Genomic DNA, 25,654 nt, shown 5'->3' with positions numbered 1-25,654 from the left:
ATAAACACTTAAGGGGGCCCCGAGTGGTCTAAAGCGCTCTCCATTATCGATCACTGCCATCTCACCTCTGTCTGCACCGGTTCGAGTCTCGGATTCAGCCAATGTGGGTATGTGAGAAAGCTTGCCAGTAGCTTCTTGTGGGTTGGTGGTTCTTTCCAGGGTTTTCCTGGGTTCTTCCTCCACCACTAATATTGTCCACCATGTATAGACAAGCGTGTGCTGAAAAATGGCGTTAAACCCCACAACAACATAAACACTTAAAACAGTATCCTATCGCTTAGTTTGCTTTTTACACATTTAATTTTACTATATTCACTAAATGAAAATGTTTATCAGATCAATGATGAACAACTTCAGACATATACTCTTAATGATTGCTGATCACCAGTTGATCTCAATTTTCTGTGAGAGGATCCTGACTCCAAAGATACTTCTGTGAATTGAGGGATAAAGAAAAATGTTTCTAAGCATGCAGAAATGTTTTCGATGAAAAATACTGAAAATATCTAAAGCTGATTAAATGGTCAGCTGAACCTTCAAATTTAAACTGATTCTCAATGCTAGCATGCATTATCTATTCTCAATGCCAGCATGCATTATCTAAGGGTAAACTGATTCTCAATACTAGCATGCATTATCTAAGGGTAAACTGATTCTCAATGCTAGCATGCATTATCTGTTCTCAATGCCAGCATGCATATCTATTCTCAATGCTAGCATGCATTATCTAAGGGTAAACTGATTCTCAATGCTAGCATGCATTATCTATTCTCAATGCTAGCATGCATTATCTAAGAGTAAACTGATTCTCAATGCCAGCATGCATTATCTAAGGGTAAACTGATTCTCAATGCCAGCATGCATTATCTAAGGGTAAACTGATTCTCAATGCAGCATGCATTATCTAAGGGTAAACTGATTCTCAATGCCAGCATGCATTATCTAAGGGTAAACTGATTCTCAATGCCAGCATGCATTATCTAAGGGTAAACTGATTCTCAATGCAGCATGCATTATCTAAGGGTAAACTGATTCTCAATGCCAGCATGCATTATCTAAGGGTAAACTGATTCTCAATGCCAGCATGCATTATCTAAGGGTAAACTGATTCTCAATGCTAGCATGCATTATCTAAGGGTAAACTGATTCTCAATGCAGCATGCATTATCTAAGGGTAAACTGATTCTCAATGCCAGCATGCATTATCTAAGGGTAAACTGATTCTCAATGCTAGCATGCATTATCTAAGGGTAAACTGATTCTCAATGCTAGCATGCATTATCTAAGGGTAAACTGATTCTCAATGCAGCATGCATTATCTAAGGGTAAACTGATTCTCAATGCCAGCATGCATTATCTAAGGGTAAACTGATTCTCAATGCCAGCATGCATTATCTAAGGGAAAACTGATTCTCAATGCTAGCATGCATTATCTAAGGGTAAACTGATTCTCAATGCAGCATGCATTATCTAAGGGTAAACTGATTCTCAATGCCAGCATGCATTATCTAAGGGTAAACTGATTCTCAATGCCAGCATGCATTATCTAAGGGTAAACTGATTCTCAATGCTAGCATGCATTATCTAAGGGTAAACTGATTCTCAATGCCAGCATGCATTATCTAAGGGTAAACTGATTCTCAATGCTAGCATGCATTATCTATTCTCAATGCTAGCATGCATTATCTATTCTCAATGCTAGCATGCATTATCTAAGAGTAAACTGATTCTCAATGCTAGCATGCATTATCTATTCTCAATGCAGCATGCATTATCTAAGGGTAAACTGATTCTCAATGCAGCATGCATATCTATTCTCAATGCTAGCATGCATTATCTAAGGGTAAACTGATTCTCAATGCCAGCATGCATTATCTAAGGGTAAACTGATTCTCAATGCTAGCATGCATTATCTAAGGGTAAACTGATTCTCAATGCAGCATGCATTATCTATTCTCAATGCTAGCATGCATTATCTAAGGGTAAACTGATTCTTAATGCCAGCATGCATTATCTAAGGGTAAACTGATTCTCAATGCCAGCATGCATTATCTAAGAGTAAACTGATTCTCAATGCTAGCATGCATTATCTAAGGGTAAACTGATTCTCAATGCAGCATGCATTATCTATTCTCAATGCTAGCATGCATTACACTGGTCAACAGTGAAATCATTACTGACTTGAAAAGGCCCTAATCTGTAGTATTTTGGTGTGCCGAACACGAATATAACCGTGAAAAATTTGTATTGGCTCTCGTTTTGAAGATATTCATATACCTCATTTTCTATGTTTCACTGTGTAAATTTCTCCAGTAGGACTGCAGCAACATCCGGAATAATGATGTAACATTGCATAATACCATCATGCTCACATCATCCACAGTTGATTGCATCATTTTCTGATGCAATGCAATACTAATGCCATGCGGCTGCTGAAGTAAGTTGACGTCAGCAGTGTACTATACATGTGTAGGCCTATTATACTAATGCCAGGCGGCTGCTGAAGCTGACGTAAGCAGTGTACTATATAAAGCCCAATCAGATAGGTTCAGCATTTAAAATATTTTAGACGTTGTGCGAGACAGTTCAAGCTACTGTTACATAAAACTTATTATTTTATCCATTTACGTACAATAAAGAACAGTAATGCCTCGAAAGTGTGTTAATACCGCGGACAATTTTTGCTATATTTGTGGGGAAGTGACATTTGCCAACCAGAAGAAAAGTATCAATTCTCAAGTGAAGAAGGCATATCATCTTTACTTCGGATGCAAGGTTGGTGACCAAGACAAGCCTTGGGCTCCGCATATATGCTGTGCTACATGTACAACACAGCTTTCACAGTGGTTGAATTGCAAAAGGTCATCAATGCCGTTTGCAGTCCCAATGGTGTGGAGAGAGCCAAGCAACCACCTAAATGACTGTTACTTCTGCTTGGTTCCTCCTCTTTCCGGGCGGAATAACGAAGCGAAAGAAGTCGAGAATAGTCTACCCAAACATTCCGTCTGCATTGAGACCAGTTCCACATGGTGAGGGACTTCCTATTCCAGAACCTCCAGCAGAATATTCTCTTGATTCATCTGACGAAGACAAAGGTGAGTCGACCTGTTCTTCTCCTGGTCCATCAGCATGCAGTGATCCAGATTTTCACTGTGGTGCATCATCAACCCCACACAGAATAACACAGGAAGAACTAAATGACCTGATTCGTGATTTGGACTTATCAAAGAACAAGGCAGAATTGCTTATATCAAGACTCCAACAATGGAATCTTCTAGAAGAAGATGTCACAATTACTGCATATCGAAAGCGCCACCAGCAATTGGAGCCTTTCTTCAGAAAGGAAAGTAATCTGATATTCTGTTCCGATATTGAGGGCCTCATGAATGCTTTAAAAATCACTCATGACCCACAAGAATGGAGACTATTTGTGGACTCTTCGAAACTGAGTCTCAAGGCTGTGCTTTTGCACAATGGAAACATTCTTCCATCTATTCCAGTAGCGTATGCTGTCCACATGAAAGAGACATACGATAACTTAAGGCAGCTACTGAATTCCATTGAGTATAACAAGTACAGCTGGCACCTCTGTGGTGATTTGAAGGTAGTTGCCCTTTTAATGGGACTGCAGCAAGGATATACAAAATACATGTGTTTCTTATGCGAGTGGGATAGCCGAGAAAGGGAAATGCACTACATGAGGAAGGAATGGACTCACAGGCAGAATGTAGCCATTGGAGAGAAGAATATCCAACACCCAGCTCTGGTTGAGGCTCAGAAAATCTTGCTACCACCCCTTCACATCAAACTAGGTTTGATGAAGAACTTCGTGAAAGCCATTGACCGGACTTTGCCAGCATTCCGATACCTGCATGAAAAATTCCCTCGACTCAGCGAAGCAAAGATTAAAGAGGGAGTTTTTGTGGGTCCTCAGATTCGAGAGCTTTTCAAAGATGACCGGTTCAACAACTTGCTGGAAGGTGACGCGAAACAAGCATGGAATGCTTTTCGCCTAGTTTCTACAAACTTCCTCGGAAATGTTAGGGCAGAAAACTATAAGGAACTAGTAGAAGACATCTTGATGAAGTATAAGAAACTTGGCTGCAATATGTCTCTAAAGATTCACTTCCTTCATTCCCATTTGGATTTCTTTCCTAGCAACTGTGGTATTGTTAGTGATGAACACGGCGAACGTTTTCATCAAGATATCGCAACAATGGAACAAAGATACCAGGGAAAATGGTCCACTACAATGCTGGCTGACTACTGCTGGACACTCCTCAGAGATGCTCCTGAACAGCTGTACAAGAGACAGGCGAAGAAATCTAAGATGTAGTCAATGACTTGATTTTTTATAGGTAGGCTATTACAGTTGACCTTTTACTATTGGAATGCATTTCGTTATGTAAACATTAATTTCTTGCAGATTACAAAAAAACTAGAGCCAATTTTGCAATTTGACTGTCATATTCGTGTTCAGCACATAAAAATTGATAAGAATTGACTAATTTTATTTCAGTAACATGACTTTTGTAAAAATTTGTTGTCCAGTGTAATGCATGCTGGCATTGAGAATCAGTTTACTCTTAGATAATGCATGCTGCATTGAGAATCAGTTTACCCTTAGATAATGCATGCTGGCATTGAGAATCAGTTTACCCTTAGATAATGCATGCTGCATTGAGAATCAGTTTACTCTTAGATAATGCATGCTAGCATTGAGAATAGATAATGCATGCTAGCATTGAGAATCAGTTTACCCTTAGATAATGCATGCTGGCATTGAGAATCAGTTTACCCTAGATAATGCATGCTGCATTGAGAATCAGTTTACTCTTAGATAATGCATGCTGGCATTGAGAATCAGTTTACCCTTAGATAATGCATGCTAGCATTGAGAATAGATAATGCATGCTGCATTGAGAATCAGTTTACCCTTAGATAATGCATGCTGGCATTGAGAATCAGTTTACCCTTAGATAACACTGGACAACAAATTTTTACAAAAGTCATGTTACTGAAATAAAATTAGTCAATTCTTATCAATTTTTATGTGCTGAACGCGAATATGACAGTCAAATTGCAAAATTGGCTCTAGTTTTTTTGTAATCTGCAAGAAATTAATGTTTACATAACGAAATGCATTCCAATAGTAAAAGGTCAACTGTAATAGCCTACCTATAAAAAATCAAGTCATTGACTACATCTTAGATTTCTTCGCCTGTCTCTTGTACAGCTGTTCGGGAGCATCTCTGAGGAGTGTCCAGCAGTAGTCAGCCAGCATTGTAGTGGACCATTTTCCCTGGTATCTTTGTTCCATTGTTGCGATATCTTGATGAAAACGTTCGCCGTGTTCATCACTAACAATACCACAGTTGCTAGGAAAGAAATCCAAATGGGAATGAAGGAAGTGAATCTTTAGAGACATATTGCAGCCAAGTTTCTTATACTTCATCAAGATGTCTTCTACTAGTTCCTTATAGTTTTCTGCCCTAACATTTCCGAGGAAGTTTGTAGAAACTAGGCGAAAAGCATTCCATGCTTGTTTCGCGTCACCTTCCAGCAAGTTGTTGAACCGGTCATCTTTGAAAAGCTCTCGAATCTGAGGACCCACAAAAACTCCCTCTTTAATCTTTGCTTCGCTGAGTCGAGGGAATTTTTCATGCAGGTATCGGAATGCTGGCAAAGTCCGGTCAATGGCTTTCACGAAGTTCTTCATCAAACCTAGTTTGATGTGAAGGGGTGGTAGCAAGATTTTCTGAGCCTCAACCAGAGCTGGGTGTTGGATATTCTTCTCTCCAATGGCTACATTCTGCCTGTGAGTCCATTCCTTCCTCATGTAGTGCATTTCCCTTGCTCGGCTATCCCACTCGCATAAGAAACACATGTATTTTGTATATCCTTGCTGCAGTCCCATTAAAAGGGCAACTACCTTCAAATCACCACAGAGGTGCCAGCTGTACTTGTTATACTCAATGGAATTCAGTAGCTGCCTTAAGTTATCGTATGTCTCTTTCATGTGGACAGCATACGCTACTGGAATAGATGGAAGAATGTTTCCATTGTGCAAAAGCACAGCCTTGAGACTCAGTTTCGAAGAGTCCACAAATAGTCTCCATTCTTGTGGGTCATGAGTGATTTTTAAAGCATTCATGAGGCCCTCAATATCGGAACAGAATATCAGATTACTTTCCTTTCTGAAGAAAGGCTCCAATTGCTGGTGGCGCTTTCGATATGCAGTAATTGTGACATCTTCTTCTAGAAGATTCCATTGTTGGAGTCTTGATATAAGCAATTCTGCCTTGTTCTTTGATAAGTCCAAATCACGAATCAGGTCATTTAGTTCTTCCTGTGTTATTCTGTGTGGGGTTGATGATGCACCACAGTGAAAATCTGGATCACTGCATGCTGATGGACCAGGAGAAGAACAGGTCGACTCACCTTTGTCTTCGTCAGATGAATCAAGAGAATATTCTGCTGGAGGTTCTGGAATAGGAAGTCCCTCACCATGTGGAACTGGTCTCAATGCAGACGGAATGTTTGGGTAGACTATTCTCGACTTCTTTCGCTTCGTTATTCCGCCGGAAAGAGGAGGAACCAAGCAGAAGTAACAGTCATTTAGGTGGTTGCTTGGCTCTCTCCACACCATTGGGACTGCAAACGGCATTGATGACCTTTTGCAATTCAACCACTGTGAAAGCTGTGTTGTACATGTAGCACAGCATATATGCGGAGCCCAAGGCTTGTCTTGGTCACCAACCTTGCATCCGAAGTAAAGATGATATGCCTTCTTCACTTGAGAATTGATACTTTTCTTCTGGTTGGCAAATGTCACTTCCCCACAAATATAGCAAAAATTGTCCGCGGTATTAACACACTTTCGAGGCATTACTGTTCTTTATTGTACGTAAATGGATAAAATAATAAGTTTTATGTAACAGTAGCTTGAACTGTCTCGCACAACGTCTAAAATATTTTAAATGCTGAACCTATCTGATTGGGCTTTTTATAGTACACTGCTTACGTCAGCTTCAGCAGCCGCCTGGCATTAGTATAATAGGCCTACACATGTATAGTACACTGCTGACGTCAACTTACTTCAGCAGCCGCATGGCATTAGTATTGCATTGCATCAGAAAATGATGCAATCAACTGTGGATGATGTGAGCATGATGGTATTATGCAATGTTACATCATTATTCCGGATGTTGCTGCAGTCCTACTGGAGAAATTTACACAGTGAAACATAGAAAATGAGGTATATGAATATCTTCAAAACGAGAGCCAATACAAATTTTTCACGGTTATATTCGTGTTCGGCACACCAAAATACTACAGATTAGGGCCTTTTCAAGTCAGTAATGATTTCACTGTTGACCAGTGTTATCTAAGGGTAAACTGATTCTCAATGCTAGCATGCATTATCTAAGGGTAAACTGATTCTCAATGCCTGCATGCATATCTATTCTCAATGCTAGCATGCATTATCTAAGGGTAAACTGATTCTCAATGCCAGCATGCATTATCTAAGGGTAAACTGATTCTCAATGCCAGCATGCATTATCTAAGGGTAAACTGATTCTCAATGCTAGCATGCATTATCTAAGGGTAAACTGATTCTCAATGCCAGCATGCATTATCTAAGGGTAAACTGATTCTCAATGCCAGCATGCATTATCTAAGGGTAAACTGATTCTCAATGCCAGCATGCATTATCTAAGGGTAAACTGATTCTCAATGCTAGCATGCATTATCGAAGGGTAAACTGATTCTCAATGCAGCATGCATTATCTAAGGGTAAACTGATTCTCAATGCCAGCATGCATTATCTAAGGGTAAACTGATTCTCAATGCTAGCATGCATTATCTAAGGGTAAACTGATTCTCAATGCTTGCATGCATTATCTGTTCTCAATGCCAGCATGCATATCTATTCTCAATGCTAGCATGCATTATCTAAGGGTAAACTGATTCTCAATGCTAGCATGCATTATCTAAGGGTAAACTGATTCTCAATGCTAGCATGCATTATCTAAGGGTAAACTGATTCTCAATGCCAGCATGCATTATCTAAGGGTAAACTGATTCTCAATGCTAGCATGCATTATCTAAGGGTAAACTGATTCTCAATGCAGCATGCATATCTATTCTCAATGCTAGCATGCATTATCTAAGGGTAAACTGATTCTCAATGCCAGCATGCATAATCTAAGGGTAAACTGATTCTCAATGCCAGCATGCATATCTATTCTCAATGCTAGCATGCATTATCTAAGGGTAAACTGATTCTCAATGCTAGCATGCATTATCTAAGGGTAAACTGATTCTCAATGCAGCATGCATTATCTAAGGGTAAACTGATTCTCAATGCCAGCATGCATTATCTAAGGGTAAACTGATTCTCAATGCCAGCATGCATTATCTAAGGGTAAACTGATTCTCAATGCTGGCATGCATTATCTAAGGGTAAACTGATTCTCAATGCAGCATGCATTATCTAAGGGTAAACTGATTCTCAATGCCAGCATGCATTATCTAAGGGTAAACTGATTCTCAATGCCAGCATGCATTATCTAAGGGTAAACTGATTCTCAATGCCAGCATGCATTATCTAAGGGTAAACTGATTCTCAATGCTAGCATGCATTATCTATTCTCAATGCTAGCATGCATTATCTATTCTCAATGCTAGCATGCATTATCTAAGAGTAAACTGATTCTCAATGCTAGCATGCATTATCTATTCTCAATGCAGCATGCATTATCTAAGGTAAACTGATTCTCAATGCAGCATGCATATCTATTCTCAATGCTAGCATGCATTATCTAAGGGTAAACTGATTCTCAATGCCAGCATGCATTATCTAAGGGTAAACTGATTCTCAATGCTAGCATGCATTATCTAAGGGTAAACTGATTCTCAATGCAGCATGCATTATCTATTCTCAATGCTAGCATGCATTATCTAAGGGTAAACTGATTCTCAATGCCAGCATGCATTATCTAAGGGTAAACTGATTCTCAATGCCAACATGCATTATCTAAGAGTAAACTGATTCTCAATGCTAGCATGCATTATCTAAGGGTAAACTGATTCTCAATGCCAGCATGCATTATCTAAGGGTAAACTGATTCTCAATGCCAGCATGCATTATCTAAGGGTAAACTGATTCTCAATGCAGCATGCATTATCTAAGGGTAAACTGATTCTCAATGCCAGCATGCATTATCTAAGGGTAAACTGATTCTCAATGCTAGCATGCATTATCTAAGGGTAAACTGATTCTCAATGCCTGCATGCATATCTATTCTCAATGTTAGCATGCATCATCTACGGGTAAACTGATTCTCAATGCCAGCATGCATTATCTAAGGGTAAACTGATTCTCAATGCCAGCATGCATTATCTAAGGGTAAACTGATTCTCAATGCTAGCATGCATTATCTAAGGGTAAACTGATTCTCAATGCCAGCATGCATTATCTAAGGGTAAACTGATTCTCAATGCCAGCATGCATTATCTAAGGGTAAACTGATTCTCAATGCCAGCATGCATTATCTAAGGGTAAACTGATTCTCAATGCCAGCATGCATTATCTAAGGGTAAGCTGATTCTCAATGCAGCATGCATTATCTAAGGGTAAACTGATTCTCAATGCCAGCATGCATTATCTAAGGGTAAACTGATTCTCAATGCTAGCATGCATTATCTAAGGGTAAACTGATTCTCAATGCTTGCATGCATTATCTGTTCTCAATGCCAGCATGCATATCTATTCTCAATGCTAGCATGCATTATCTAAGGGTAAACTGATTCTCAATGCTAGCATGCATTATCTAAGGGTAAACTGATTCTCAATGCTAGCATGCATTATCTAAGGGTAAACTGATTCTCAATGCAAGCATGCATTATCTAAGGGTAAACTGATTCTCAATGCCAGCATGCATTATCTAAGGGTAAACTGATTCTCAATGCTAGCATGCATTATCTAAGGGTAAACTGATTCTCAATGCCAGCATGCATATCTATTCTCAATGCTAGCATGCATTATCTAAGGGTAAACTGATTCTCAATGCCAGCATGCATTATCTAAGGGTAAACTGATTCTCAATGCTAGCATGCATTATCTAAGGGTAAACTGATTCTCAATGCTAGCATGCATTATCTAAGGGTAAACTGATTCTCAATGCAGCATGCATTATCTAAGGGTAAACTGATTCTCAATGCCAGCATGCATTATCTAAGGGTAAACTGATTCTCAATGCCAGCATGCATTATCTAAGGGAAAACTGATTCTCAATGCTAGCATGCATTATCTAAGGGTAAACTGATTCTCAATGCAGCATGCATTATCTAAGGGTAAACTGATTCTCAATGCCAGCATGCATTATCTAAGGGTAAACTGATTCTCAATGCCAGCATGCATTATCTAAGGGTAAACTGATTCTCAATGCTAGCATGCATTATCTAAGGGTAAACTGATTCTCAATGCAGCATGCATTATCTAAGGGTAAACTGATTCTCAATGCCAGCATGCATTATCTAAGGGTAAACTGATTCTCAATGCTAGCATGCATTATCTATTCTCAATGCTAGCATGCATTATCTATTCTCAATGCTAGCATGCATTATCTAAGAGTAAACTGATTCTCAATGCTAGCATGCATTATCTATTCTCAATGCAGCATGCATTATCTAAGGGTAAACTGATTCTCAATGCAGCATGCATATCTATTCTCAATGCTAGCATGCATTATCTAAGGGTAAACTGATTCTCAATGCCAGCATGCATTATCTAAGGGTAAACTGATTCTCAATGCTAGCATGCATTATCTAAGGGTAAACTGATTCTCAATGCAGCATGCATTATCTATTCTCAATGCTAGCATGCATTATCTAAGGGTAAACTGATTCTTAATGCCAGCATGCATTATCTAAGGGTAAACTGATTCTCAATGCCAGCATGCATTATCTAAGAGTAAACTGATTCTCAATGCTAGCATGCATTATCTAAGGGTAAACTGATTCTCAATGCAGCATGCATTATCTATTCTCAATGCTAGCATGCATTATAATATCTAAGGGTAAACTGATTCTCAATGCCAGCATGCATTATCTAAGGGTAAACTGATTCTCAATGCAGCATGCATTATCTATTCTCAATGCTAGCATGCATTATCTAAGGGTAAACTGATTCTCAATGCCAGCATGCATTATCTAAGAGTAAACTGATTCTCAATGCAGCATGCATTATCTAGGGTAAACTGATTCTCAATGCCAGCATGCATTATCTAAGGGTAAACTGATTCTCAATGCTAGCATGCATTATCTATTCTCAATGCTAGCATGCATTATCTAAGAGTAAACTGATTCTCAATGCAGCATGCATTATCTAAGGGTAAACTGATTCTCAATGCCAGCATGCATTATCTAAGGGTAAACTGATTCTCAATGCAGCATGCATTATCTAAGGGTAAACTGATTCTCAATGCCAGCATGCATTATCTAAGGGTAAACTGATTCTCAATGCTAGCATGCATTATCTAAGGGTAAACTGATTCTCAATGCCTGCATGCATATCTATTCTCAATGCTAGCATGCATTATCTAAGGGTAAACTGATTCTCAATGCCAGCATGCATTATCTAAGGGTAAACTGATTCTCAATGCCAGCATGCATTATCTAAGGGTAAACTGATTCTCAATGCTAGCATGCATTATCTAAGGGTAAACTGATTCTCAATGCCAGCATGCATTATCTAAGGGTAAACTGATTCTCAATGCCAGCATGCATTATCTAAGGGTAAACTGATTCTCAATGCCAGCATGCATTATCTAAGGGTAAACTGATTCTCAATGCCAGCATGCATTATCTAAGGGTAAACTGATTCTCAATGCTAGCATGCATTATCGAAGGGTAAACTGATTCTCAATGCAGCATGCATTATCTAAGGGTAAACTGATTCTCAATGCTAGCATGCATTATCTAAGGGTAAACTGATTCTCAATGCTTGCATGCATTATCTGTTCTCAATGCCAGCATGCATATCTATTCTCAATGCTAGCATGCATTATCTAAGGGTAAACTGATTCTCAATGCTAGCATGCATTATCTAAGGGTAAACTGATTCTCAATGCTAGCATGCATTATCTAAGGGTAAACTGATTCTCAATGCCAGCATGCATTATCTAAGGGTAAACTGATTCTCAATGCTAGCATGCATTATCTAAGGGTAAACTGATTCTCAATGCCAGCATGCATATCTATTCTCAATGCTAGCATGCATTATCTAAGGGTAAACTGATTCTCAATGCCAGCATGCATAATCTAAGGGTAAACTGATTCTCAATGCCAGCATGCATTATCTAAGGGTAAACTGATTCTCAATGCTAGCATGCATTATCTAAGGGTAAACTGATTCTCAATGCAGCATGCATTATCTAAGGGTAAACTGATTCTCAATGCCAGCATGCATTATCTAAGGGTAAACTGATTCTCAATGCCAGCATGCATTATCTAAGGGTAAACTGATTCTCAATGCTAGCATGCATTATCTAAGGGTAAACTGATTCTCAATGCAGCATGCATTATCTAAGGGTAAACTGATTCTCAATGCCAGCATGCATTATCTAAGGGTAAACTGATTCTCAATGCCAGCATGCATTATCTAAGGGTAAACTGATTCTCAATGCTAGCATGCATTATCTATTCTCAATGCTAGCATGCATTATCTATTCTCAATGCTAGCATGCATTATCTAAGAGTAAACTGATTCTCAATGCTAGCATGCATTATCTATTCTCAATGCAGCATGCATTATCTAAGGTAAACTGATTCTCAATGCAGCATGCATATCTATTCTCAATGCTAGCATGCATTATCTAAGGGTAAACTGATTCTCAATGCCAGCATGCATTATCTAAGGGTAAACTGATTCTCAATGCTAGCATGCATTATCTAAGGGTAAACTGATTCTCAATGCAGCATGCATTATCTATTCTCAATGCTAGCATGCATTATCTAAGGGTAAACTGATTCTCAATGCCAGCATGCATTATCTAAGGGTAAACTGATTCTCAATGCCAGCATGCATTATCTAAGAGTAAACTGATTCTCAATGCTAGCATGCATTATCTAAGGGTAAACTGATTCTCAATGCAGCATGCATTATCTATTCTCAATGCTAGCATGCATTATCTAAGGGTAAACTGATTCTCAATGCAGCATGCATTATCTAAGGGTAAACTGATTCTCAATGCCAGCATGCATTATCTAAGGGTAAACCGATTCTCAATGCTAGCATGCATTATCTATTCTCAATGCTAGCATGCATTATCTAAGGGTAAACTGATTCTCAATGCAGCATGCATTATCTAAGGGTAAACTGATTCTCAATGCCAGCATGCATTATCTAAGGGTAAACTAATTCTCAATGCAGCATGCATTATCTAAGGGGAAACTGATTCTCAATGCAGCATGCATTATCTAAGGGTAAACTGATTCTCAATGCCAGCATGCATTATCTAAGGGTAAACTGATTCTCAATGCTAGCATGCATTATCTATTCTCAATGCTAGCATGCATTATCTATTCTCAATGCTAGCATGCATTATCTAAGGGTAAACTGATTCTCAATGCAGCATGCATTATCTAAGGGTGAACTGATTCTCAATGCTAGCATGCATTATCTAAGGGCAAATATGGGCAACTGTTATAAAGAACCTACCTCCAGCTTAAGTAGTGATGTGGGTGTTCCTGGAGGCTTCCTGTCTGAGGAGGCAGATTGTAGCTTGGGGTCAGCCTTTCCAATTGAACCATCTACTGATCCTAGGGAAATAAAAAGTTGAGGAGAACAGTAACTGTTTACTGTAAAACTGGAAACAAATCAATGAGATAACACAGGGCATTTAGACAAATGGCCGAATTCTCCTTTTTGAATATTTGCCGACTCTGAATTTCAATGTACGATGAAAAATGTCCAGGCAAGGCAGTCAATAATTTAGAATATATATAATGTCTATTATTTGTCTACTAACAGAAACATACACAATAAATGAACTGTTTGTTTTAATGGCACTTTTGACACATTAATAGCTATATCATGCTGAGGAAATGGGAAACGAGTGCCTTTCCCAAAGACACATTAATAGCTATATCATGCTGAGGAAATGGGAAACGAGTGTCTTTCCCAAAGACACATTAATAGCTATATCATGCTGAGGAAATGGGAAACGAGTGACTTTCCCAAAGACACATTAATAGCTATATCATGCTGAGGAAATGGGAAATGAGTGCCTTTCCCAAAGACACATTAATAGCTATATCATGCTGAGGAAATGGGGAACGAGTGCCTTTCCCAAAGACACATTAATAGCTATATCATGCTGAGGAAATGGGAAACGAGTGACTTTCCCAAAGACACATTAATAGCTATATCATGCTGAAGAAACGGGAAATGAGTGCCTTTCCCAAAGACATATTAATAGCTATATCATGCTGAGGAAATGGGAAATGAGTGCCTTTCCCAAAGACACATTAATAGCTATATGATGCCGAGGATATGGGGAACGAGTGACTTTCCCAAAGACACATTAATAGCTATATCATGCTGAGGAAATGGGGAACGCGAGACTTTCCCAAAGACACATTAATAGCTATATGATGCTGAGGGAATGGGGAACGAGTGCCTTTCCCAAAGACACATTAATAGCTATATCATGCTGAGGAAATGGGAAATGAGCGCCTTTCCCAAAGACACAATAATAGCTATATCATGCTGAGGAAATGGGGAGTGAGTGCCTTTCCCAAAGACACACAGAAGCAGCCAACCTGGGCTGGGCTGGGTGGGTAGTGAACCTGAAACCCTGGGATTACAGGTTTGATGCTCAACCAATTTAGCTACCATGTCCCCCCAACATCAGTTTTTTTTAATCCATTGGGTGACTTCACAGGTATAGACAATTTTTTTAAACTCTATCAAAAACAGTACTTAAAGATAAACGATTTATACACACCTTTTTTCTTCAAAAAAACTTGCCCCAACTTCAAAAAAGGGTTATTTTCATCCTTATCTTGCTCTTTCTCCTGGAAAATATAATCATAGTAAGATCTGCTTTTCCTCTTTCCAACTTTTGTAACTTCAAATATGAAAACGTTTGTCCGATTACAAGTAACACGTTTTCTATTCTGATTTAAGGTACATCAAATAACCATTGCAAAGAAACATCCACATGTATTTAAACAGAATGCAAAAATAGAAATATATACTGTAATTCTGTGCTTCATATATTGTTGATGGAACAGAAATATGGCAGATAAAGTAACACAATTACATCCACTTCCACTGGGCAGAACTTAGGTCGAATGTATTGAAGATCAGTAGATGAGAAGAACACATTTAACTATTTATTGATTATAGTGGTTGTGCTGTTGGATACTATGAGTGTGATTGAAGAACAACAGGGCAAGCTTGGAAGACCCATGTTCACTGGGTGAGACCATAATATCCAACTATATAAACTATAAATTATTTATTACATACCTCTATTTTTTAAACAATAACTTATAAATTGTTTTGAGAAAAAAAATCAAATACAAGTAAGTTTTAAAAGAAGTTTTGTTTTATTTTTTGTTTGGTGTGACTGAATCACATATATTGATCATTTCATGTGATGTGATGTATTCATACAAGGATATACAATAAACCTGTGTTACATCATGTTACATGAAGATATACAAAACAAACTATTGTTATATCAGTTTACATGCAGGAACATAATAAACCTACTGTTATATCATGTTACATCCAGAAAAACACAATAAACCTGCTGTTATATCATGTTACATACTAGAATACACAATAAACCTGCTGTTATATCATGTTACATACTAGAATACACAATAAACCTGCTGTTATATCATGTTACATACTAGAATACACAATAAACCTGCTGTTATATCATGTTACATACTAGAATACACAATAAACCTGCTGTTATATGTTATATACTGGGATACACAAAAAGCCTACTGTAATATGTTACATATTGGGATAGACAATAAACCCACTGTTGTATCATGCTACATGCAGGGATACACATGCTGTTTTATCAAGTTACATAGCAACAAACATATTAGATCCTATGAGTGCTTAACAGTAACCAATACATGCACAACAATGTCTAATAACTTGAAAATGGACACTACATGCATTATATTCTCAGCAGTATATAACATCATACATGCATTCTATTCTCAGGGGTATATAACATTATACATGCATTATACTCTCAGGGGTATATATCAGTATACATGCATTATACTCTCAGGGGTATATAACATTATACATACATTATACTCTCAGCAGTATATAACATCATACATGCATTCTATTCTCAGGGGTATATAACATTATACATGCATTATACTCTCAGGGGTATATATCAGTATACATGCATTATACTCTCAGGGGTATATAACATTATACATACATTATATTCTCAGGGGTATATAACAGTATACATACATTATATTCTCAGGGGTATATAACATTATACATGCATTATACTCTCAGGGGTGTATAACAGTATACATACATTATATTCTCAGGGGTATATAACATTATACATGCATTATATTCTCAGGGGTATATAACAGTATACATACATTATATTCTCAGGGGTATATAACAGTATACATGCATTATACTCTCAGGGGTGTATAACATTATACATGCATTATACTCTCAGGGGTATATAACAGTATACATACATTATATTCTCAGGGGTATATAACAGTATACATACATTATACTCTCAGGGGTATATAACAGTATACATACATTATATTCTCAGGGGTATATAACAGTATACATACATTATATTCTCAGGGGTGTATAACATTATACATGCATTATACTCTCAGGGGTATATATCAGTATACATGCATTATACCCTCAGGGGTATATAACAGTATACATACATTATACTCTCAGGGGTATATAACAGTATACATGCAATATACTCTCAGGGGTGTATAACATTATACATGCATTATACTCTCAGGGGTATATATCAGTATACATGCATTATACTCTCAGGGGTATATAACAGTATACATGCATTATACTCTCAGGGGTGTATAACAGTATACATGCATTATACTCTCAGGGGTGTATAACAGTATACATGCATTATACTCTCAGGGGTATATATCAGTATACATGCATTATACTCTCAGGGGTATATAACAGTATACATACATTATACTCTCAGGGGTATATATCAGTATACATGCATTATACTCTCAGGGGTATATAACAGTATACATACATTATATTCTCAGGGGTATATAACAGTATACATGCAACATACTCTCAGGTGTGTATAACATTATACATGCATTATACTCTCAGGGGTGTATAACATTATACATGCATTATACTCTCAGGGGTATATATCAGTATACATGCATTATACTCTCAGGGGTATATAACAGTATACATACATTATATTCTCAGGGGTATATAACAGTATACATACATTATATTCTCAGGGGTATATAACAGTATACATGCAATATACTCTCAGGGGTGTATAACCATATACATGCATTATACTCTCGGGAGTATATAATATACATGCATTATACTCTCAGGGGTATACAACATCATACATGCATTCTATTCTCAGGGGTATATAGCATTATACATGCATTCTATTCTCAGGGGTATACAGCATTATACATGCATTCTGTTCAAAGGGGGTATATAGCAGTATACATGCATTCTATTCTCAGGGGTATATAGCAGTATACATTCATTCTATTCTCAAGGGTATACAGCAGTATACATGCATTCTATTCTCAGGGGTACACAGCATTATACATGCATTCTATTCTCAGGGGTATACAGCAGTATACATGCATTCTATTCAAAGGGGGTATATAGCAGTATACATGCATTCTATTCTCTGGGGTATACAGCAGTATACATGCATTCTATTCTCAGGGGTATACAGCAGTATACATGCATTCTATTCTCAGGGGTACACAGCATTATACATGCATTCTATTCTCAGGGGTATACAGCAGTATACTCTAGATAGACTCCTGTATGTCTTTAAAATGTTTTATCAAAAAATGTCAATGCTGCTGCCACTGAAAGAGTAATGCCTATACTATTGAGGCAATGACACCACACACTTCTGTATATACTATTGAGGCAATGACACCACACACTCCTGTATATACTATCGTGGTAATGACACCAGACACTCATTTACATACTGGCGAGGCAATGACACCACACACATGTATATACTGGCAAGGTAATGATACCACACACTCATGTATGTACTGGCAAGGCAATGACACCAAACACTCATTTATATACTGGCGAGGCAATAACACTACAATCTTGTAATAGAAATATTGATTGAAATATTTACTAATGTCTCGTTTAAATTAAATAAATTAAAGTGAAATGCTCTGTATGTATATAATTTATAGATATTTTATGTACTGTGCAAAATGTCAGAATGCAAGACACTGGCCTGTCTGAAAAGACAGCTGTGCACTGATGACCACCAAAATGTCATAATGCAAGACAATGGCCTGTCTGAAAAGACAGTTGTGCATTGAAAATCCACCAAAATATTAGAATGCAAGACATTGGAATGTCTGAAAAGACAGTTGTGCATTGATGACCACCAAAATATTAGAATGCAAGACATTGGAATGTCTGAAAAGAAGCCACATATTGATGACCAGAACAGAGAGAGAGAGAGAGAGAGAGAGAGAGAGAGAGAATGAGAGAAACTTTTATCCATACCTGTTGTTCAAGAAGAAATTTTTCTCTCTCAAATCTTTCCTTCCTCCACTTGAATTCATTTTCATTGTCTTCCTCAACATTTTCCCCGTCTGATTCCCCACCAAACATATCCTGTTGTGTGTCATCATCTGCAGGGATAAAGGAAGCATTTAACACTCAAAGCTGAATGTCAAGTTGTGACTTCAACTCTACAGAAACATCTGCTGTTGTGCCATTTAACCAAAATTGCTTCAACCAGCTGAGAATGGGTTACTGTCTGTACTGGTGTCAACCAGTAGTTAACTTGTGACAGCCTCAGAGATGCTCCCAGGATTTTGTCATAAGAGGGATTTTCCGCCCTGTCCCAAAAATAAGGGGGAGTATAACAAAATTGAGGGGGAGGTGGAAACGACCATACTTATTATTTACATAACATTTCAATATCCATCTGTCTTTCTTCCTGGTAAAACCCCTATTTAAATCTTAAAACGTTTTGCCTCTAATTGTATCAATATTAGTATATTCATAGTTTCTCAGCTTAACCGGTTTCATATCTGTGTATGAATATTGTTCTGTACTGAGAACACTCTTTTACAGCTAACAGGGATTTTTCACTAACATAAGCTCTGCAAAAGTCTTGAATTAGCACTCTACTGATTACTATGCTAGATTTACTATTATGTAATGCTGTGTGTGTGATATAGATTTTTAAAGTAGCTTTAACAATTTTTCAGTCATATCACTACGATGTCTGCAGTTTGACAGTTTATAGTGATGTCTAGCACTGGGGCATCATGCCGCAGACATGTAGCATAATGTCCCACCCAGTCACATTATCCTGACAGCAGGCCGATCATTCCTAAAATTAATCTCTTAATGCTGAGCGCCAAGCGAGGCAGCTGTTAGTACCAGTTTTGTAAGTCTTTGGTATGACTCGGCCGGGGTTCGAATCCTCAACCTTCCGCATCCGAGGCAGACGCTCTAACCACTAAGCTACAGAAGTGGTCTCTAATGTTAGACAAATAATTATCTTCATGATGAGATGTATGATGTTCAAAAATACAAAATTAATAATTTTAAAAATAATGCTTGTTCAAACAGATGTATTTTAATCAAATAAATATCTTTCCTTTTTAATTTTATTATTGGATTCTTGTTTAATAGATTTATTGTAACCTTTGTATTAGGTCTATACAGCTTTGTAGCACATGATCCCACTGGGTTAAATTATAACTAGAAAAGAAACAAAAAGTGCACTCTACTTTGAAATTGTTTGGATTTTAATTTGGCTTTTTTGTCTGCCTTTTCTACATTTAATCTTGAGATAAGGGGTTGACAGTCATGCTGTCTGTTTTGGTCCATCCATCATGCACATCTGATTTGAATTTAATGCCATTTTTTGGTTCAAAATTACTCCTTAAAAATCCTCTAATCTGATATACTTCCCGACTATAAAAATAAATTGAATTCATTACTATGACCAGCCAGCATTTGCCGAACTAAATCGTCATCTATAGAATGCTGGGAATTGGACATTTTGGGTCTTCTCAATAGCCCATATTATAAACACGCATTTGTAAAACTTCATTTATGCATTGTTGAAACTTCAACACAATGCTTGTTAGGGGACCCAATATGCCAATCAATTTAGATTAAGAACCATTCGTGTTAAGCCAAAGAAGCCAGATATATCAACAATGATGATAAAATACATGTTGCAACAAGCATTTCAATATTTTGTACCATTTATACAAATACTCTGAGGGTGAATGGCTGAATAAAGTTGTATACTAAGCAGAGTACATTTTCATATGCATGGCTTGATATTAATTTGCAGGAGTTCTTGCATATCACTGCTTTCCAAGTGTACAAATTCGTATAAATTTTGCATCAATCACACACCCTGGTAGCACCTCTGCAGCCTGGCATACCAGTGTGTGTGTGTGTGTGTGTGTTGACACTCAATCACAAGAGTTCATTTAGGAACCTCTACTTACCTTTGAAAGATTTTAATATTTTATACTGAAAATGTTCATCCTTTCCAAAAGAAGTCAGAAATACTTATATGTACAGAATTATAATTTCTGCAGTATTGCTAATTAATTCAGACATACCTTTCATGGTACAGTGATAGAATCTATGGCACAGTGCTAGTATTTACAAAGCATAGATTTGTGGGGTTTAATGCAGTATTTCAGCACACGAGAAGCTATACATGGTGGAGAGTATATCTGGTGGAGGAATGACCACTGACCCATGGAATGCTACTGGCCAATTTTCTCACATGCCCATGATGGTCAAGCCTAGACTCAAACTTAAGCAGACAGATGAAATGTATAAAGTAAACAGTAACGGCAAGTACCTTAAACAACTCAGTCACTTGGAATCCCTCACAGACAAAGAAAATGCTTGTCATGAAAGACTAAGTACCCTGGAAGAGGGGTGTACATGGGTATAAAACAACAATTCTTAATACAGCCCAATGGGCTATATAATACTGAATTTCCTCAAAAGTCTAAGATATTCTTGGGTGGTATATCATACAGTTTCTCCATGGTGTTCAAATCAAAATAAAAGGGTTGTGAAATAGAAGAGAGGTGATTCTTTATATGGTCATTACTTCTAATTACAGCTAGCAGTGACCATGACGCATATGACGAAAACTACACATCTACTATGAATAATAATGATTAGTTATCTATAGAAAAAACATGGTATTTAAGGGATTGCTTTTCTGATTAGCACAGATGTTATTAAAAATAAACTATTAGGCACCATATGCATACTAATGCCTATAGACACCATTACCAGTGATGCCGCAATTGATGATTCTGATCAAGATGATTCCCCATGAAGAAACCAAGTTTGTAATTTTAACTATTATAGTGACTGTTGCTCCAATGTGGGCCAAAGGCTTTTAATCTCGTCAGGTAAGTCTTGTTTGTACAGTATAAAAATTATGATAGCTTCAGAAGCAAATGTGACAGCAACAGCTTTGAAAAATTTAAAAAGGCAAGTCTCTCTCAAAGAGCCTGATGCTCCTCTTTCTGAAAAACCAAAATAAGCCAGAAATTTATGAAAGACCATAATTCCCTTTTATGTGCTGAGAACTGAAACCATCTTGCATATTCTATAGCAAAAAGATTTTAAAATCAGTCTCTGTTGTATCCATAGTGGATGCAAGATCGGAACAATTTTCATTTAGGACGAACTAAACACAGAATTTTTGTGAAAACCCCTTGTTGATATAACCATCATTTCTTAAGAATTAGTGGCAAGATCAGATTAGCAGCATTTTCATTTAGGTCCAACAACATAAGACGCCTTTCAGTGAATTCCCAATGCAGATGTGACCATTCACAGGATGTATTGAAATTATTTTCAATGGCTGCAATGGCAGCCATACTGGATGTTGGAGCAGCACCATTTTCATTTTATGACCCACTAAAGCTTTGGATGAATGTGCATGTAAAGTTTTCCTGCCATTATTCCAAGTAGTTTAGGAGGTGTAGCAATAACAAAAACTTGTGCTAACAGGCAAACAGATGAAAAACTCTTCTGGTCTATGACCAGTAGAGCTTTACAAAAAATAAAAAAAAAAAAAAAAAAAAAAAAAAAAAAAAAAAAAAAAACCACTCTAGAGTCCTTGAGAACATACTTTTTTTCAATTTTTGTTGTTTTAGGACTTAAGTCATCATAAAACGACTAACCTAAATGCAATGCAATGTAGTCTGACATTATCAAGGTGTACTTTATCATGTTACTCTCTTAAACCAATGTGTTTACTTTTGTGGAGATAAATCCCTTACGGTATAGTTTTAAAGAATGCTAGTGCAGTGATAGAAAACCTACAATATACACCAATGCAGAGGTTAAGTGGTCTCTCACAGGATATAATTCCTGTAAGTTTACACTGGGAGATTTAAGTATACTCTAGGTGTACCTTCTGTAGCATAATGGTACCTGGCATCTCTCACAGGATATAATTCCTGTAAGTTTACACTGGGAGATTTAAGTATACTCTAGGTGTACCTTCTGTAGCATAATGGTACCTGGCATCTCTCACAGGATATAATTCCTGTAAGTTTACACTGGGAGATTTAAGTATACTCTAAGTGGTCTCTCACAGGATGTAATTCCTGTAAGTTTACACTGGGAGATTTAAGTATACTCTAAGTGTACCTTCTGTAGCATAATGGTACCTGGCACCAGAAACAGTCCAATCTTTCTCTTCTTCAATTTTTATCAGGGAGGTATACCTCAGTGTACCAACATAATCTCTTCAGTTAGCTGCATGAGTAAAAGCAATTAACATTTCATGCTGATTTATCTTGGCAAGTTATGAGCCAAAACTGATGCAGTTTGTTTAGTTCATGTATACATACCCATATTACTCCATCTAAATCTCCTCAGTCTACCTCCCCCTTCAGAGTAGAGGTCTCCATCTGGGAGGTACATTTCCTGGAACTTCATTAGCTCACGCTTATCTTCATCAATTAACTGCTTCCTTAAAAATAAATGCAATATTTCTCATAAAGAACACATTCTATTATATATACACAGATAGACTGACTTCACATACAGCATTTTTCATCAAGAACACATTTGTATTATATACATACACTGGCCTTGCATACAGCATTTTTCATCATGAACACATTTGTATTATATACATACACTGGCCTTGCATACAACATTTCTCATCAATAACACATTTGTATTATATACATACACTGGCCTTGCATACAGCATTTTTCATCATGAACACATTTGTATTATATACATACACTGGCCTTGCATACAGCATTTTTCATCATGAACACATTTGTATTATATACATACACTGGCCTTGCATACAACATTTTTCATCATGAACACATTTGTATTATATACATACACTGGCCTTGCATACAACATTTCTCATCATGAACACATTTGTATTATATACATACACTGGCCTTGCATACATTTTTCATCATGAACACATTTGTATTATATACATACACTGGCCTTGCATACAGCATTTTTCATCATGAACACATCTGTATTATATACATACACTGGCCTTGCATACAACATTTCTCATCATGAACACATTTGTATTATATACATACACTGGCCTTGCATACAGCATTTTTCATCATGAACACATTTGTATTATATACATACACTGGCCTTGCATACATTTTTCATCATGAACACATTTGTATTATATACATACACTGGCCTTGCATACATTTTTCATCATGAACACATTTGTATTATATACATACACTGGCCTTGCATACAGCATTTTTCATCATGAACACATCTGTATTATATACATACACTGGCCTTGCATACAACATTTCTCATCATGAACACATTTGTATTATATACATACACTGGCCTTGCATACAGCATTTTTCATCATGAACACATTTGTATTATATACATACACTGGCCTTGCATACATTTTTCATCATGAACACATTTGTATTATATACATACACTGGCCTTGCATACATTTTTCATCATGAACACATTTGTATTATATACATACACTGGCCTTGCATACATTTTTCATCATGAACACATTTGTATTATATACATACACTGGCCTTGCATACAACATTTTTCATCATGAACACATTTGTATTATATACATACACTGGCCTTGCATACAACATTTTTCATCATGAACACATTTGTATTATATACATACACTGGCCTTGCATACAACATTTCTCATCATGAACACATTTGTATTATATACATACACTGGCCTTGCATACAACATTTTTCATCATGAACACATTTGTATTATACACATACACTGGCCTTGCATACAACATTTTTCATCATGAACACATTTGTATTATATACATACACTGGCCTTGCATACAACATTTTTCATCATGAACACATTTGTATTATATACATACACTGGCCTTGCATACAACATTTCTCATCATGAACACATTTGTATTATATACATACACTGGCCTTGCATACAACATTTCTCATCAATAACACATTTCCATTATATATATATATATATATATATATATATATATATATATATAGAGAGAGAGAGAGAGAGAGAGACCTTGCATACAACATTTCACATCAAGAGCACATTTCTATTATATATACATAGACTGGCCTTGCATACAACATTTTCCAATCAAGAACACATTTCTATCATATATACATCGATCGATTAGCCTTGCATATTTTTTCATGCATGGTTTTTCACAACAAGAAGGCCAGGCCATGTATGAACTACATTTACGGCATTGTTGCAAAATGTGACCATGACCTCAGGGTCAAAAGGTTTAGCAATCATGTCACAAAATAATCTTTCAAATTTATAATTCATCCCGAGTATGAATAAAATCCATCAAGTGGTTAAATGAGGAAAGAAAAAATCCCAACCAAAACCGTAACACAAATGTTTAATTTTTTTGTGTTGCAACTTTCACCACAAGATTCCAAGTGCATCCATGTTCAGCGAATTATGCCAGGTTCATAATGATTAATTCCAAGCAGCATGTAAAACTGCTACCAGCTCCCTGGCCCAATGCCAGCTAGTTTCATAAACTGCTGCCAGCCCCCTGGCCCAATGCCAGCTAATTTCATAAACTGACGCATAATAAATAGCCAGTCCATCTGGCCAGTTGGATATTTGGTCTAAATTTAATCTTTAAATTGTATATTTTATCATTAATTATAACTATGGAGGGACAAAAATGAATTGTTACTAATGATCACTCATGAATCTAGACTCTTTGAGCATAGAAATCTGATCTGCTGAGTGAGATAAAAGAAACAACTTGGTGATAACCTGTGTAGCAACTAGGTAAA

General features: G+C 37.0%; 1 protein-coding gene across 1 annotated transcript in view; it reads right to left on the bottom strand.

The window, feature by feature from the left end:
* The window catches only part of LOC149804441 (claspin-like), a 109,707-nt gene that overhangs the window by 12,038 nt on the left and 72,015 nt on the right, over nucleotides 1–25,654 (bottom strand). Inside the window, exons 27-30 of the mRNA XM_089940436.1 lie at nucleotides 23,194–23,315; nucleotides 18,830–18,957; nucleotides 15,015–15,084; nucleotides 13,727–13,827 (exon numbers count right to left, since the gene is read on the bottom strand). Of these exons, the coding sequence (XP_089796562.1) occupies nucleotides 13,727–13,827; nucleotides 15,015–15,084; nucleotides 18,830–18,957; nucleotides 23,194–23,315 (421 nt within the window). The remainder of the gene's footprint in view (nucleotides 1–13,726; nucleotides 13,828–15,014; nucleotides 15,085–18,829; nucleotides 18,958–23,193; nucleotides 23,316–25,654) is intronic.

The sequence above is a fragment of the Sinohyriopsis cumingii genome, chromosome 2 (assembly GCF_028554795.1).
Source record: "Sinohyriopsis cumingii isolate HCF-2022 chromosome 2, ASM2855479v2, whole genome shotgun sequence".
NCBI classification, from domain to species: domain Eukaryota; kingdom Metazoa; phylum Mollusca; class Bivalvia; order Unionida; family Unionidae; genus Sinohyriopsis; species Sinohyriopsis cumingii.
The sequence above is the reverse complement of the archived record's forward strand: the minus strand, read 5'-3'. Positions and strand labels throughout refer to the sequence as shown.